The sequence below is a fragment of the Dipodomys spectabilis genome, unplaced genomic scaffold (genome assembly GCF_019054845.1).
Source record: "Dipodomys spectabilis isolate Male_0828 unplaced genomic scaffold, ASM1905484v1 ptg000004l, whole genome shotgun sequence".
Taxonomy (NCBI): Eukaryota; Metazoa; Chordata; class Mammalia; order Rodentia; family Heteromyidae; genus Dipodomys; species Dipodomys spectabilis.
In genome coordinates, this window is record NW_024870681.1 from 6,648,578 (window position 1) to 6,662,721 (window position 14,144).

Genomic DNA, 14,144 nt, shown 5'->3' on the forward strand with positions numbered 1-14,144 from the left:
GTTCCTTGCATATAATATATGGTAACACCTCTGATGTCAGTTCTCTTAAGACTCTCTTACATAGAAATAAAGTGTTTCAAATTGTATTAATCACCTTTTTATGAAACTGAAGGACAGACCAACTATTTTTGTTGTTTTTTTTGGGGGGGGTCCGGTCGTGGGGCCTAAACTCTGGGCCTGGGCACTGTCCCTCAGCTCTTCAGCTCAAGGCTAGCATTCTACCACTTGAGACACAGTGCCACTTCTGGCTTTTTTCTTTTTGCTTATGTGGTGCTGAGGAATTGAACCCAGGGCCTCATGCGTGCAAGGCAAGCACTCTACCACTGAGCCACCTTCCCAGCCCTAGACCAACTATTTTGCCTCTATTATATCTTGAGCTTAGGATTGCTATCAATAAGGTTCAGAATATACAGATGTTGATTTGCCCTGGAAGCCAGACAGAGCAGAAGATTGTAGTAAATAGCTGGCTCAGTTACCGAAGAATTGATCCCAAACACAATGTTTCTTTCTAGGCCTGAGAATCTACGGATACTATCAAATATGGGACTGGCAGATATGGATGCACCATTGGTCTGAGAAATTTTTCTCTTCTTCATTTCTTTTAAAAACATATTTTTATATATCTCCACTTCATTTGCTGTGCTGAAAAGCACAGCAATGTCTTTGGGAGAATAGCCATTCTTCAAGAAATCCTTATACTTCGTTGACACATAATTCACCATGTTCTCTAAGTCCAAGTGTTCAATCTTTAAGTTGCCTGGAACACCCTGAACCCCTTCAACTTCAAGAAACATCTGCAGGGATTCACAGGGGATATTAGTTGGAGGATTTTCTCTGATGTTCTGCATTATCTGTTGTAGGTAGTGGGCTATCACATCTGCATTGCGAACCACTCTGCTGAGTTCCTCTCTTGGATACTGGGCTCTGAAGGATGGAAGGCCACTATCACACAAGTGACTGGTCTGAAAGTAGTCTAGAAATATCCAGAGAATTCCTGGACAATCCATTTTTCTCTGAGTGATGTTTTTTGCCTTCCTGTACCATTGACCATTTTCAGTGCGGAAATTCTGAGCTTCATCAATGATGATGTGTTCGATTTCTTCATAGTTATACTTCATGAAGGTCTTTCTTGTCACTGCCTGGCAAATTTTTTTTGCACTAAAACAGTTAAAATGACATACTCAGGTTTGGTGGAACTAAATAAAGAGAGAAAATCCCTGTGACCTGCTCCCTGGAATGCAGTAGTGTTCTCTCAGTCATATTACCACTCCATTCTTAATGATCAAGGGGACTTAACAGGAAGTACAGCCATGGCTCAAGTGGCAAGATGTCTGTTTTGACAAAAATGTTAATGGACAGCAACCAGACCCAGAGTTCAAGCCCCAACATCTACATCTACACACAAAAAGTGGGTGGGGGGAGGACAGGGAAGATTTAGCAGAAAAAAGTTCAACCCAGATTACGTACCATAACTAGGCGTAGAGCCAATATCTTACCTGATTAAGTTCTTCAAAGGCTGGTTTTCACAAATATAGAGAATTTGATTTGACTCACAGTGAAACACATTCTTGATCTTATCTATGATCTTCATGGCCATGACTGTCTTTCCTGAGCCAGGCAAGCCATGGATGAACAATTCCCTGTTCTTGCGGAGGTTTTTAGAGAAAATCTCATACTGTTGGGCTGTGAGCAAGTTTAATACCTTACAGCCAAGTTGGTCACTCAGGAAAGATGGAAAGCTGAGCAGGACAATCACAAGGGCCTGCAGCAAGGCTTCCATTTGCCGGGCATCTGCTAGGTTATAGGACAGGGGGTAATCTATTAGAGATTCTGACACCTCCACTGATTCTGCATTGCTCTGTGGCCTCAGGTAGAGGACCTTGGCCATGACACACAGCTTCCCGGTATAGCCACCCATGTTCACCAGCTTCTGCTTCAGTGTAAAGGCAGTGGAGGTGCAGTAGTCCTGTCCACCTGCTTCTTGCTCCCTGAGAATGGTGAAGAGTATGGGGGGATTGTTGTGTGCAATGAGAAGCACATCACAGATGACTCCCTGCCTCTCTTGCAAGCCCAAGTCCACAGCCCAGCTTCTCGAGACTATCAGAATTCCCCAGGTGGAAGGAGAAAGTTGCTGGCCTATTAATTCCTCCAGTCCTTCATGTTCTTTGCACAGCTCCTCCCAGAGGGCTTCAGGAGAATGTCTGATTTTTTCTTGTTTTGGCCTCACTAGATGGGGGAATCAAAGAGAAGATTTGAAAGATGTGTTAGTATTACTTTCTATGAATCACATATTACATTTAAGAGGGAAGATTAAGCAATCTAAGGTAATACAATCTAAGAGACTTCCCCTTACCCCTCACCTTGTGATGCTGTCTTTTACCCATATCAGTGGCCATGAGTATCTTCCCAGGGCCAGACTAGCCCTGGGCAAACTTATTGGGGGGTTGAAACAATTCTCTTCTGTTATCTTATGGAGGTCAGAGTATTCCAACTAATACAGAATTTATTGAGCTGAAAGAAGTGGAAAACACGTATGACAGTTACTCTTGCATCTCAGAGTCTTACAGAGTAATGTTTAAAAATCTTTCTGATATTGCTGGTGGCTCATGCCTGTAATCCTAGCTACTCAGAAATTGAGAGCTGGGGCTGGGAAAGTGGCTCAGTGGTAGAATGCTTGCTTTGCATGTATGAGGCCCTGGGTTCAATTCCTCAGCAGCACATAAGCAGAAAAAGCCAGAAGTGGGGCTGAGGCTCAAGTGGTAGAGCTCTAGTCTACAGCTGAATTGCTGAGGGACAGCGCCCAGGCCCAGAGTTCAGGCCCCATGACTGACAAAAAAGAAATTGAGATTTGAGGATCACAGTTCAAAGCCAGCTGGGGCAGGAACATCCATGAAACTCTTATCTCCAATAAACTTCCAGAAAACCGGAAGTAGTGCAGTGGTAGAATGCTCACCTTGAGGACAGTGACCAGGCCCAGAGTTCAAGCCCCATGACCAACAACAACAAAAAATCTTTCTGACAAGTGTTAGGTGCCAGTGGCTTACTCTTGTACTCTAGCTACTCAGGAGGCTGGGATGTGAGGATTATTACAGTTTGAAGCTTGCCCAGGCAGCAAAGTCTACAGAATTCTTATCTCCAATTAACCACCAAAATGCTAGAAGTGGAGCTGTGGCTTAAGTGGTAAAGCTCAGCCTTGAGTGAAAAAGCTAAGGGACAGCACCCAGGCCCTGAGTAGTTAGGTGTGAGTCACCGGCGCCCAGCTCTGGATGTGGCTTTGTACACGTGTATATTCTTTTACTCACTTGGAGTTACAGTACACAATTTTCTATGGATTTCTTTTTAACCAAAAGTATTAAATTATCTCTTTCTCCTAAATAAAAATTGGCCACTCGTACCTGGAAAGAAATTCTGTTGGAGATCACATTTATGTTCCAGACCTTTCTTGGAATACACCGGTCTGCAGCTTGGAGGACTGTCAGATAGACTCAGCTGGGATTCAAAAGCTTCAGGCAACTCTGAAAGAAGAAAGCAACTAACCCTTGACACAGAATTTAACCTGGCCAATAAGCCAGACACTTCTTCCTTTCTTTGTCAAGCTTACCACCAAACCTTCACCTTCAACAAACATATCCAGTATTCTTGGAAGAGAGCCTGAAACTTGGGCCACATCTGACACTGATGCTCCTGACAAACATAGATGCTATTAGGACCTTGAAACTCCTCAGTCAAAATTGCTCTCCCACCCAACCCTGCTTCCATCTATCCCACCTGACTTCACACTTTCTGCCTAATATTTAAAGAGCCCTAGTTATAAAGGGAGGGGGGAAGTACCATTTCCCCTTCAGCCAGGCTGAAGGAGACTTGGTCGCCCTTCCCAGGCTTCACTCCCAAATAAAGTTGGTCTGTTGAGTTTGCTTTCTGTCCTTGCTTTATTCTGATACCCTCATGTCCCAGTTTTCTTATTACCTCCTGAGTGCTGGGATTCCAAATGTGTACCATCACATCTGACTCCTTCTTTCCAATATAGGACTGTGATTCCTCATTCAGTTTAATGCTCCCTTTTCTATGTTAGAATAGCTTTGTTTAAGCAGAGTGGAGTTTAAAACGTTCACCTTAAATTCTAATTACTGGATGATTTAAACCCCCCCACCCCAGAAATCCAACTGAAATATACCTCTCCCAGTGTTGGCTCTTGTCTGCCACATCTGGGCTCATTTTAACCTGAGGTCAAAAGTCATCATTATTATGAAGCTCTAGCAAATTTGCATTCAACGGTTTTAAACAATAGACAAAAATCTGTTTCCATATGAGTTTCCTTTACTTCTTCTTTTGTGGAAAATCATCATTCATAAAAATATTTGATGTTGGCTTTTTCTCACCCAGTGAAACTTTCCTGTATATAAGAACCTTGGGAATACAGAGAAAGGAAATTTCAATGGACACAAAGAGCTCAAGGCCACAGAGAATGAAGGACACCGGGGAGCCCAAGAGGTAGGATAGAGAGGTAGGTGCTGCTTTCTGCCTCTTACCTGGGTCAGTATCCATCATCCTTCTTACCCACTCTTCAGTTGTCAGGGGATAGATGCCCTTCTTCTCCTCCACCATCCATGAACTGGGAGCTCTTGAGAATACCACACAGCAGAATGGCTCTACTTTTAGCACACAGACATAACCATACAGCTCACTCACTATACGTACTTCTATGACCTTGGTCTCGTAGGATACTGGTGCATTTGAAGAGCAGAAATGGAAAATAGGTAACTTGGAAATTTCTTTATCTATCACTGTTTTTAAAGAGACAGGATCAACCTTGTCTTTTGAGCATCCCAAGACTTTCTTGGTCTTGTCATCCACTCCAATAAAAAGATAGCCTCCCCCAGTGTTGGCAAATGCAGAGATGTACTCCGGAATTATATTTTTTACATATTCCTGGATGTGTTTTGTGGAGAACTGTTTAAACTCTACTGTTTGAGACTCAGGAAAAGACAGAGTTTCCTGGAATGCAAGCCAGTCTTTTTGGAAAACATGGAAAGCAGAATTTGGTTCAGAGATGTCCTGTTCTGCAACTCTTAGAGTTTTACTGGATGAAGATTCTTCATTCAGTGTGTGGACAATACTTTGTTTTGCTCTCTCTTTCTTAGTCTTCAGGAAATCAAATGCAGCTCTTGAGTCCATGGGCCACTTAGAGGTACCAGATCTACGGTACAACGAAGGACTCAGACTACAAATTCTGGCCATAGAGGAACCATCTGAAGAGCCACTGCTCCATGATTTAACAAAAATGTAAAAATATGCCCTGTATTGCTTAGTTTCAAAGAAAGTCTCCAAATCTAAAGACTGAATAAGCTCTCTCAAGGCCTTTTCCAGGTCCAGTCCCAGCTCCCCAGTGTGTTCAACTTCTTCTGTCATTTCCATCCGAATCACTCCTCCTCCGGAGTTTAACAGAGCACACGCAGCCTGTAAAAGTGTCTCCTTCTCCTGCTGTTTCTGATTTCCTTGCAAATTGTTTCTGTTTGTTTCACCCAGAGTTATTTTTCCTATATCGATAACAAGGTCTGGTTGATATGGTTCCACCACCAGGGAGCAAGAATTTCTCTGCATGTTGTTGATCCTACAGCTGAAAGGATTGAAACATTGGTTTCACTTTTTTTTTTTTGTCAGTCGTGGGGCCTGAACTCTGGGCCTGGGCGCTGTCCCTCAGCTCTTCAGCTCAAGGTTAGCGCTCTGCCACTTGAGCCTCAGCCCCACTTCTGGCTTTTTCTGCTTATGTGCTGCTGAGAAATCGAACCCAGGGCCTCATGCTTGTAAGGCAAGCACTCTACCACTGAGCCACCTTTCCAGCCCCATGGTCTCACTTTTATTGAGACACTTTTATTGAGACACTTTTATTGAGACACTTTTATTGAGACAGCTTATTGATCCATTTATTGGGAGATACTGAGTCTACATCTAAAATGTTCCAAATCAAAGCAATAGACTCATCAGTCTATTAGCCAAAATGGGGCTAATGAAATTAGTATTTGCTATCTTGTGTGACACTGGGCATGGAAAGGAATAAACTAATCTGAAGACTATAGTTGAGTAAAACTCTCAGGACCTCCTGGATGTACTGGGATTGGCTGGGTGAAGCCATCAGATTGAAGGTGTGATTTTTGTTGTTGTTGTTATAGGTGGTCGTGGGGCTGGATCTCTGGGCTTGGGCACTATCTTTGAGCTCTTCAGCTTAAGGTGAATGCTCTACTGCTTGAGCCACAGTGCCACTTCTGGTTTTCTAGTGAATAATTGGAGATAAGAGTCTCAAGGACTTTCCTGCCCAGGCTGGCTGTGAACCGTGATCCTCAGATCTCAGCCTCCTTAATAGCTAGGATTACTGGTGTGAGCTACCAGCGCTCAACCTGAACAAGTTTTGATTCTTTTTTTTTTTTTTTTTTGGGGGGGGCCCGGTTGTGGGGCCTGAACTCTGGGTCTGGATGCTGTCCCTCAGCTCTTCAGCTCAAGGCTAGCGCTCTACCACTTGAGCCACAGCGCCACTTCCAGCTTTTTTCTTTTTGCTTATGTGGTGCTGAGGAATCAAACCCAGGGCCTCATGAATGCAAGGCAAGCGTTCTACTACTGAGCCACCTTCCCAGCCCCCTGAACAGGTTTTGAATGGAATAACATTAATAAAATATTTAGAGCTAGAACTACAATAAACATTTTTTTTCTGAGTATCTCATTATAGTAAAAGGATACACAGGAAGCTTCCTGATTTTCCACCAGAAGTTAACAGTAAACACAGAAATGTATAAGTATAAAGATGAAGAATTAAGAAAACTTTATATTGCTTAAACTGAGAATGTGAGAGAAAGTGAGAAAGCTGTCCCAAATACGGAAAATGTCAAGTCTGTTAAAACTCAAGAGGTAAGTAGGACATGAGTTTTGTTATTTTATTCTTTTATATGTTGTGTGTGTGTGTGTGTGTGTGCGCGTGCGTGTGTGTGTGTGTGTGTGTGTGTGTGTGTGTGTGTGTGTGCATGCACCAATCCTGGGCTTGAATTCAGGGCCTAAACTTTTTTTTTTATTTTTTATTGTAAAGATACTATACAGAGGGTTATAGTTACATGAGTAAGGTAATGAGTACACTTTCTATTGGGCATTGTTACCCCTTCCATTGTTTTCCCCCTTCTATCCCTTCCCTCCCTACCTTCCCCGAGGTTCTTTTTTTTTTTTAATTGTGATTAAGTGATTACATAATTTCCCAAATTTCACAGTATTGTGGAATAATGATGCTCATTTAAAGTTCATTCTAACTTTCCTAGAGCAAATTGTCTATCACGGTCTATAACATATAACGGTGTACACATATACACCATACATGTGATCAGCAGTATGGGGATATTTAGTAGTGGTTCGACCAGATGAGTGGAAGTTCTTTGTTTCTTAAGTCCTGTTAATTTTGTCGTATCACCTAACATTTTGGATTTAGCATCCACTTATCAGGGAGACCATGTACCGTTTGTCTCTTTGCTCTTGGCTTACCTCACTCAACATGATTCCTTCTAGCTCCACCCATTTCCCTGCAAATGCCATTATTTTGTCATTTCTAATGGCTGCATAATATTCCATTGTGTATAGATACCACAATTTTTGGATCCATTCATCTGTGGTGGGGCATCTGGGTTGTTTCCATATCCTAGCTATTGTGAACAGTGCCGCAATAAACATGGAGGTGCACATGTCCTTGTATATTGGTTCCTGTTGTTCAGGGTAGATGCCTAGAAGTGGTATGACTGGATCATAAGGGAGGTCAATCTTTAGCTTTCTAAGGACCCTCCAGACTGCTTTCCAAAGTGGTTGTATAAGTGTACATTCCCACCAGCAGTGTAATAGACTTCTTTCTCCACTTCCCCTCCAGCATTTATTGTTGGGTGATTTGTGGATGTGTGTCCCTAAACTTTTTGCTCAAGGCTGGTACTCTACCACTTGAGTTACAACTTCACTTCTAGATTGGAGATTCTTTTTTGTTGGTGGTTGTGGTCATTGGGCTTGAAGTTGGTCTGGGACTTATCCACAAGCTCTTTTGCTCAAGGGTAGCACTCTACCACTTTGAGCTACAGTGCCACTTCTGGTTTGCTAGTGGTTAATTAGAGATAAGAGTCTCATGGATGGGCTGGGAAGGTGGCTCAGTGATAGAGTGCTTGCCTTGCATGCATGAGGCCCTGGGTTCGATTCCTCAGCACCACATAAGCAAAAAATGGTGCTGTGGCTCAAGTGGTAGAGTGCTAGCTGTTAGGTTTTTAAAAGGAGGTAGCCGAGTAAGAACAGCACCAGCACGCACGTGGTATTCAGGTAAGGGGTAGGTTTATTCAGTAGACCTGCTGGGACCAGGCAAGGTTGGCACTCCACGTGGCTGGGAAAGAGAGAGGAAAGAACTAGAGCAGAGAGAGAGCAGACAGAGCTAGAAAAGAAGAGCAAGAGAGCTAGAAACGAACAGAGAGAGAAAGAGAGAGTCTGGGCCTGGGCTAGGCCTTATGTAGGGTATGTGCGGGGAAAGGTGTGGCCACATCAAATTCAGATGTGACCTCTTCCAGGTGTCTCAGTTGCCTAGGTAACGCAGGTACTGGGTGGAGACTTTGCTGCGAGGAGGGTGGAGTCTGCTTGCCATCCAGGAGCGGACCTTACATTCCAGCCTGCATCCGCTGAGGTCACATCTGAATTTGATGTGGCCACACCTTTCTCCGCCCATACCCTACATAAGGCCTAGCCCAGGCCCAGACTCTCTCTTTTTCTCTCTCTGTTCGTTTCTAGCTCTCTTGCTCTTGCTCTTCTTTTCTAGCTCTTGCTCTTGCTCTTCTTTTCTAGCTCTTGCTCTTGCTCTTCTTTTCTAGCTCTCTCTCTGCTCTCTCTCTGCTCTAGCTCTTTCCTCTCTCTTTCCCAGCCACGTGGAGTGCCAACCTTGCCTGGTCCCAGCAGGTCTTCTGAATACCTGAATACCACGTGAGTGCTACTGTTCTCACCCCTCTCTCTGCTCTTTTCTAGCTCTTTCCTCTCTTTCCCAGCTCTCTCTCATTCCCAGGCCTTTCCCAGCCACGTGGAGTGCCAACCTTGCCTGTTCCCAGCAGGTCTACTGAATAAACCTACCCCTTACCTGAATACCACGTGCATGCTGGTGCTGTTCTTACTTGGCTACCTCTTTTTAAAAACCTAACACTAGCCTTGAGCTGAAGAGCTGAGGGACAGCACCCAAGCCCAGAGTTCAGGCCCCACGACTGGACCCCCCCCCCCCCAAATAAAAAGAGTCTCATGGACTCTACTGCTTGAGCTGGCTTTAAACCACGATCCACAGAACTCACCCTCCTGTGTAGCTAGGATTATAGATGTGAATCACTAGTGCCTGGTTTAATTGGAGATTCTTAAGAGACTCATGGACTGTCTTGCCTGGGCTGGCTTTTAACTGTGATCCTCAGATCTGAGCTTCCTTAGTAGCTAGGATTACAGGTCTGAGCCACCAGTGCCCAGAAAATTATTACACATTTTTAAGAAGCTAACTTTCCACTCAAACTAAAAAAGCAGAGCAGGAAGTGAAAGATTTTAGCGCAGAAGTCACTGAAATACAGACTATGCATTTGAAAATGCTTTAAGACGAATCATGTTGAGCGAGGTAAGCCAAGAACGAAGGGACAAACGGTACATGGTCTCCCTGATAAGTGGATGCTAAATCCAAAATGTTAGGTGATATGACAAAACTAACAGAACTTAAGAAACAAAGAACTCCCACTCATCTGGTTGAACCACTACTAAATATCCCCATGATGCTGATCACATATAGGGTATATAACATGTGAACACCGTTATATATTACAGACTGTGATAGACAATTTGCTCCAGGAAAGTTAGAATGAACTTTAAATGAGCATCATTATTCCACAATACTGTGAATTTCCGGGAATTGTGTAATCACTTAACCACAATCAAAAAAAAAAAAAAAGAACCTCGGGGAAGGGAGGGAGGGAGGGGATGGTAGGGGGAAAACACTGGAGGGGAGGAAAACAATGTTCAAGAGGAAGTGTACTCATTACCTCACTCATGTAACTGTAACCCTCTGTATAGTATCTTTACAATAAAAAAAAAAAAAAGAAAATGCTTTAAGACAGGAAGTGAGGGTGGTAGGGGGAGAAAGTAAAAAGCTCAGTGAAATATGGAACTGAATAAAGGAAATAAGAGAAAGAAAATTTTCAAATGAAGAGAACTTTGATAGATTAGGAGCAAGAGTTGTGGCCAAGCATAGTAGTGCAAATCTATCATTCTAGCTCCTCAGGAAGGGGACACAGAAAGAGCATCACAGTTAGCAGGAACTCTGTATCAGAAGCATAAGCAAGCACACGAACAGGAGTGGGGTAGACCACTTGCATGGCAATTGTGAGGCCTTGAATTTAACTCCCAGTATCACCAAAAAAGATCGTTGTTTTAAAAGATTAATGCAGTCAAGAGACAACTAGTATCATCATTTGAAAAATTAAAATAGTAAATTTAAAAGCCATTTTGAAACCATCAGGGACATATCCAGCCTATAAAAAGCATTCTAGCTAAGCCGGGAGCTGGTGGCTCATGCCTGTAATCCTAGCTACTCAGGAGGCTGAGATCTGCAGATCACAGTTCAAAGCCAGCCCGGTCAAGAAAGTCTGTGAGACTCTTATCTCTAATAAAAAAAAAAAAAAAGCTGGAAGTGGTACTGTGGCTCAAATGGTAGAGTGATAGCCTTTAGCAAAAGCAGCTCAGGGACAGTACGCAGGGTCTGAGTTCACACTCCAAGACTAACTGGCACAAGACAAAACAAAACAAAACAAAAAGCATTCCAAGCACAGCCTTACTTCCCATTCCTGTTGAACTCCATCTGCCTTAAAGATCTGAAATTGTAATCCTTGCTCATGAGTGCGGACTTATCACTGAGGACAGATCCAGCAGGTGTTGTCACAGGTGAAAGGCGAGGAAGATTACTGAGCAGTGAGAACACTTAGAAGAAATTGGTTAGACAAAATGAAGTTTGGCACAGTCGCGATCTTACCGTTTTGCCTTGTTTTCACTTGTGCTTTGAAATCTCTATGCTCACCACTCTATTCTGCATTCCAATACTGCCAAAACATCCTTCTTATTTGTAAAACATTCATTTGATATATGTGACTTCAAAGCTAATTATTTTCTCAGTGCTATAATATTTAAGCAATATGAACCGGTGCATTGTCGCATGTAACTGTATTCAAAACGTCACCTTCACCTATCTCCAGCTCCAGATTTTGACTTTTTTTTTTTTCCAACAGAAAATGCTCAGGAAACTCTTCACTTCCCTTGGGTTCAAAGGATAATTGCAACCTGTGCCTCCTACAGATTTCCTTGTAGGGCTAAGATATCGTTCCTTATACATTTGGAAACCTAAATACAATTGGACTAAGTTGATAGAAATTAGAGAATCCAGACAGGTGCTGATGGCTCACATCTATAATCCCAGCTACTCAAAAGGCTGAGATGTGAGGATAGCAGTTTAAGGCCATACCAGGCAGAAATGTCTGTGAGACTCTTATCTCCAATTAATCACCAAAAGACTGGAAATGAAATTATGGCTCAAGTGGTACAAGTAGAGTGGTAGAGCACCAGCTTTGAGTGACAGTAAGAGGCTCAGTTCTACCACACACATGTACACACACGCATGTGCACATATGTATGCACAGACATACAGAATAATGAGGAATAATTCAGGAAGCTTATCAAAGAATTTTAACAATAAAAGCCCTTGGTTCTGCTGGGTTCACAGGATAATTTTCTCAAAACTTTCCTGTGTATATCTGGCTTCCACAATGAAGTAGTACCTGTTATCTTCTTCCACCAAAATCTGCCTTCAAAGCTAATTATTTTCTCAGTGCTATAATATTTAAGCAATATGAACCGGTGCATTGTCGCATGTAACTGTATTCAAAACGTCACCTTCACCTATCTCCAGCTCCAGATTTTGACTTTTTTTTTTTTTCCAACAGAAAATGCTCAGGAAACTCTTCACTTCCCTTGGGTTCAAAGGATAATTGCAACCTGTGCCTCCTACAGATTTCCTTGTAGGGCTAAGATATCGTTCCTTATACATTTGGAAGAAAAAAAACCTAATAGGCAGAAAGATACACATAGAGATGCTGAAGTATTCAGAAACCGAGACTCTGAAATGCCTAATTCAAATCCCAGCTCTGTCACTTCTTCGCTGTGTGACACAGTGGCTATTAACCTCTTTGTGTCTTAGGAAAATTGGGACCGTTGGGGAATGGCTACCCTCATAACTGAACAGAAAGGAAACTGAAAGTCAGACGCTGGTGGCTCACTCTTGTTATCCCAGTTAGTCAGGAGGTTGAGATCTGAGGATTGCGGTTTGAGGCCCTCTTGGGCAGAAAAGTTCCCCTGAGACCTTTATCTCCAATAAACTACTCAAAAAAAAAAAAAAAAAATAGGTGGAAATGGCTCTGTGGCACAAGTAGTAGAGCTCTAGCCTTAACCATAAAGCGACTCAGGGACAGTGCCCAAAAGGGGAACTGAAGAGCTAGCCAAGTAACATGCTAGAAAACTGAAACCACAACTTCAGCGCCCTTCTCCAGGGCGTTCACTTCCTACACTTTTAGGCTTGTTTGGCAGGGAACGCTCCAAGCTCGTGCCCCTTTTAAATAGCATTCCTAAGTCTTGACTTTCAGTACCCCAGCAGCAACTTAATAAACTTCTGATAGGGGAAATGGCAATTCCAATGCTGACTCTTAAAATGCTCCCAGATGAAGGGATCTTAATTTTACAAGCTGCAGAAGTTGTTCCTCGACTCCACGGCTTTCCAACGCTCTGCATCTAAGACCTGACCTTGGCTAGCCTGGGATCCGAGGATTTCGCGCCTCGCTGGCTCTGCCTCCCGGAAGAAACCTGTGCTGGCTGGGCCAGGGACTCCATCAGGGCCCGGGAGGAAACAGGTGCACGAGTCAGGCTGGCCCCCAAACCCCGAGTCCCCTTCTCCACCCTCCTGTTAGGGAATCTGGCACTGAGGGAGAACTAACTAGCTGCCTCCCCTCCCCTCCACCCCATCCCCTCCCCCCCCCACCCCCGCCCCAATGCAGAGGATTTCCCTGGTTTACTGCTCTGGTCCCATGCTGTCTGCTGCCATCTTCTGGGGTCGGGGATCTGGTGGACTAGATCTTGGAAGTCTGCAAAACGGCGGGAGTTCTAAACAACCCCGACAAGAAGCCAAGATCCCAGCCTCCCTCCCCTTACTCACCCTCTCCAGCTCCAGGTGAGTCGAGGTCCTCCTGCAGTTTGCGGGAAGACTTGGGGACCGATCCTGATATTCCAATGGCTGGCTCCACCCACCAGCTTTCCGCCGAGACAAACCAGCCAATCAGAAGGTCTCTTAAACCAAGCTGGGGGTGGGGAGGGAAAGAGAGGGGATCCTTCCCTCCCGGGACGGGACTGAGTGATACACCTGTAATCCTAGCTACGCGCGCGCGCATAGATCTAGGTATAAGGCCAGCCGGGCAAAGAAAGCGCGGGACCGATCTCAACCAATAAGCCTGGCTTGTGTGGTGATGCACCTGGTACCCCAGATATGGGGGAGGCTATTTAGGTAGGTGAATCCCCCTCCAAAGCCAATCCTATCTAACAAAAATAACTAAAGGGAAAAAAAAAAAAGGTTGGGGTGGCAGGAAAAAGTGCCTACCCTAGCAAGCCAGAAACCATGTGTTCAAACCTCAGCTCCAACCCCCTAAAAGTGTCCAGCCCTCTTCCTGTCCCCCCCTAAAAAAAAGTGTCCAGAAGCACCAAACTTCTGATAGCTCCTGGTATGTCCTAGTTCTCCTTTGCTGCCTCTCCCCTCTTGTCTTTCTCTTTTCCCTCCTACTCTGGCTCAGCTGTCTATCCTTACGCTTTCTCTCTCCAGCATCTATTATCCATCACCCAGTCTATCTAACGACTCGTCCAAATTACAGTAAGATAACGAATAAAGATTATTTAGCGAAAAATGAATGACTTCCCCAGGCCCCGGGGAAGCTCCCAGTTGGGACAAATTGGATTCTCACTTTTCTCTCCTCTCTAACACCTGCCAGCCCCACCCTCCGGGACCAAGTCCGAGGCTTTACTCCAGGCCTGGCTGGATC

The 14,144-nt window shown here is 44.1% G+C and overlaps 1 protein-coding gene across 2 annotated transcripts; it reads right to left on the reverse strand.

Annotated features, from left to right (window-relative positions):
• Positions 1-323: 323 nt before the first annotated feature.
• LOC122118450 (schlafen family member 13-like) lies at positions 324-13,318 on the reverse strand. Of its 2 annotated transcripts, XM_042692373.1 has the most exons (5): positions 13,271-13,318; positions 4,530-5,617; positions 3,396-3,515; positions 1,497-2,226; positions 324-1,158 (listed from the first exon to the last, which is right to left on the reverse strand). In XM_042692373.1, exons 2-5 carry the CDS (start codon positions 5,599-5,601, stop codon positions 366-368), a joined length of 2,715 nt encoding a protein of 904 aa, XP_042548307.1. In that variant the 5' UTR covers positions 5,602-5,617; positions 13,271-13,318; the 3' UTR covers positions 324-365. The 2 variants fall into 2 exon arrangements, with proteins under 2 accessions (XP_042548307.1, XP_042548308.1); XM_042692374.1 differs by lacking the exons at positions 324-1,158; positions 1,497-2,226 and adding an exon at positions 2,373-2,511.
• Positions 13,319-14,144: the final 826 nt, after the last annotated feature.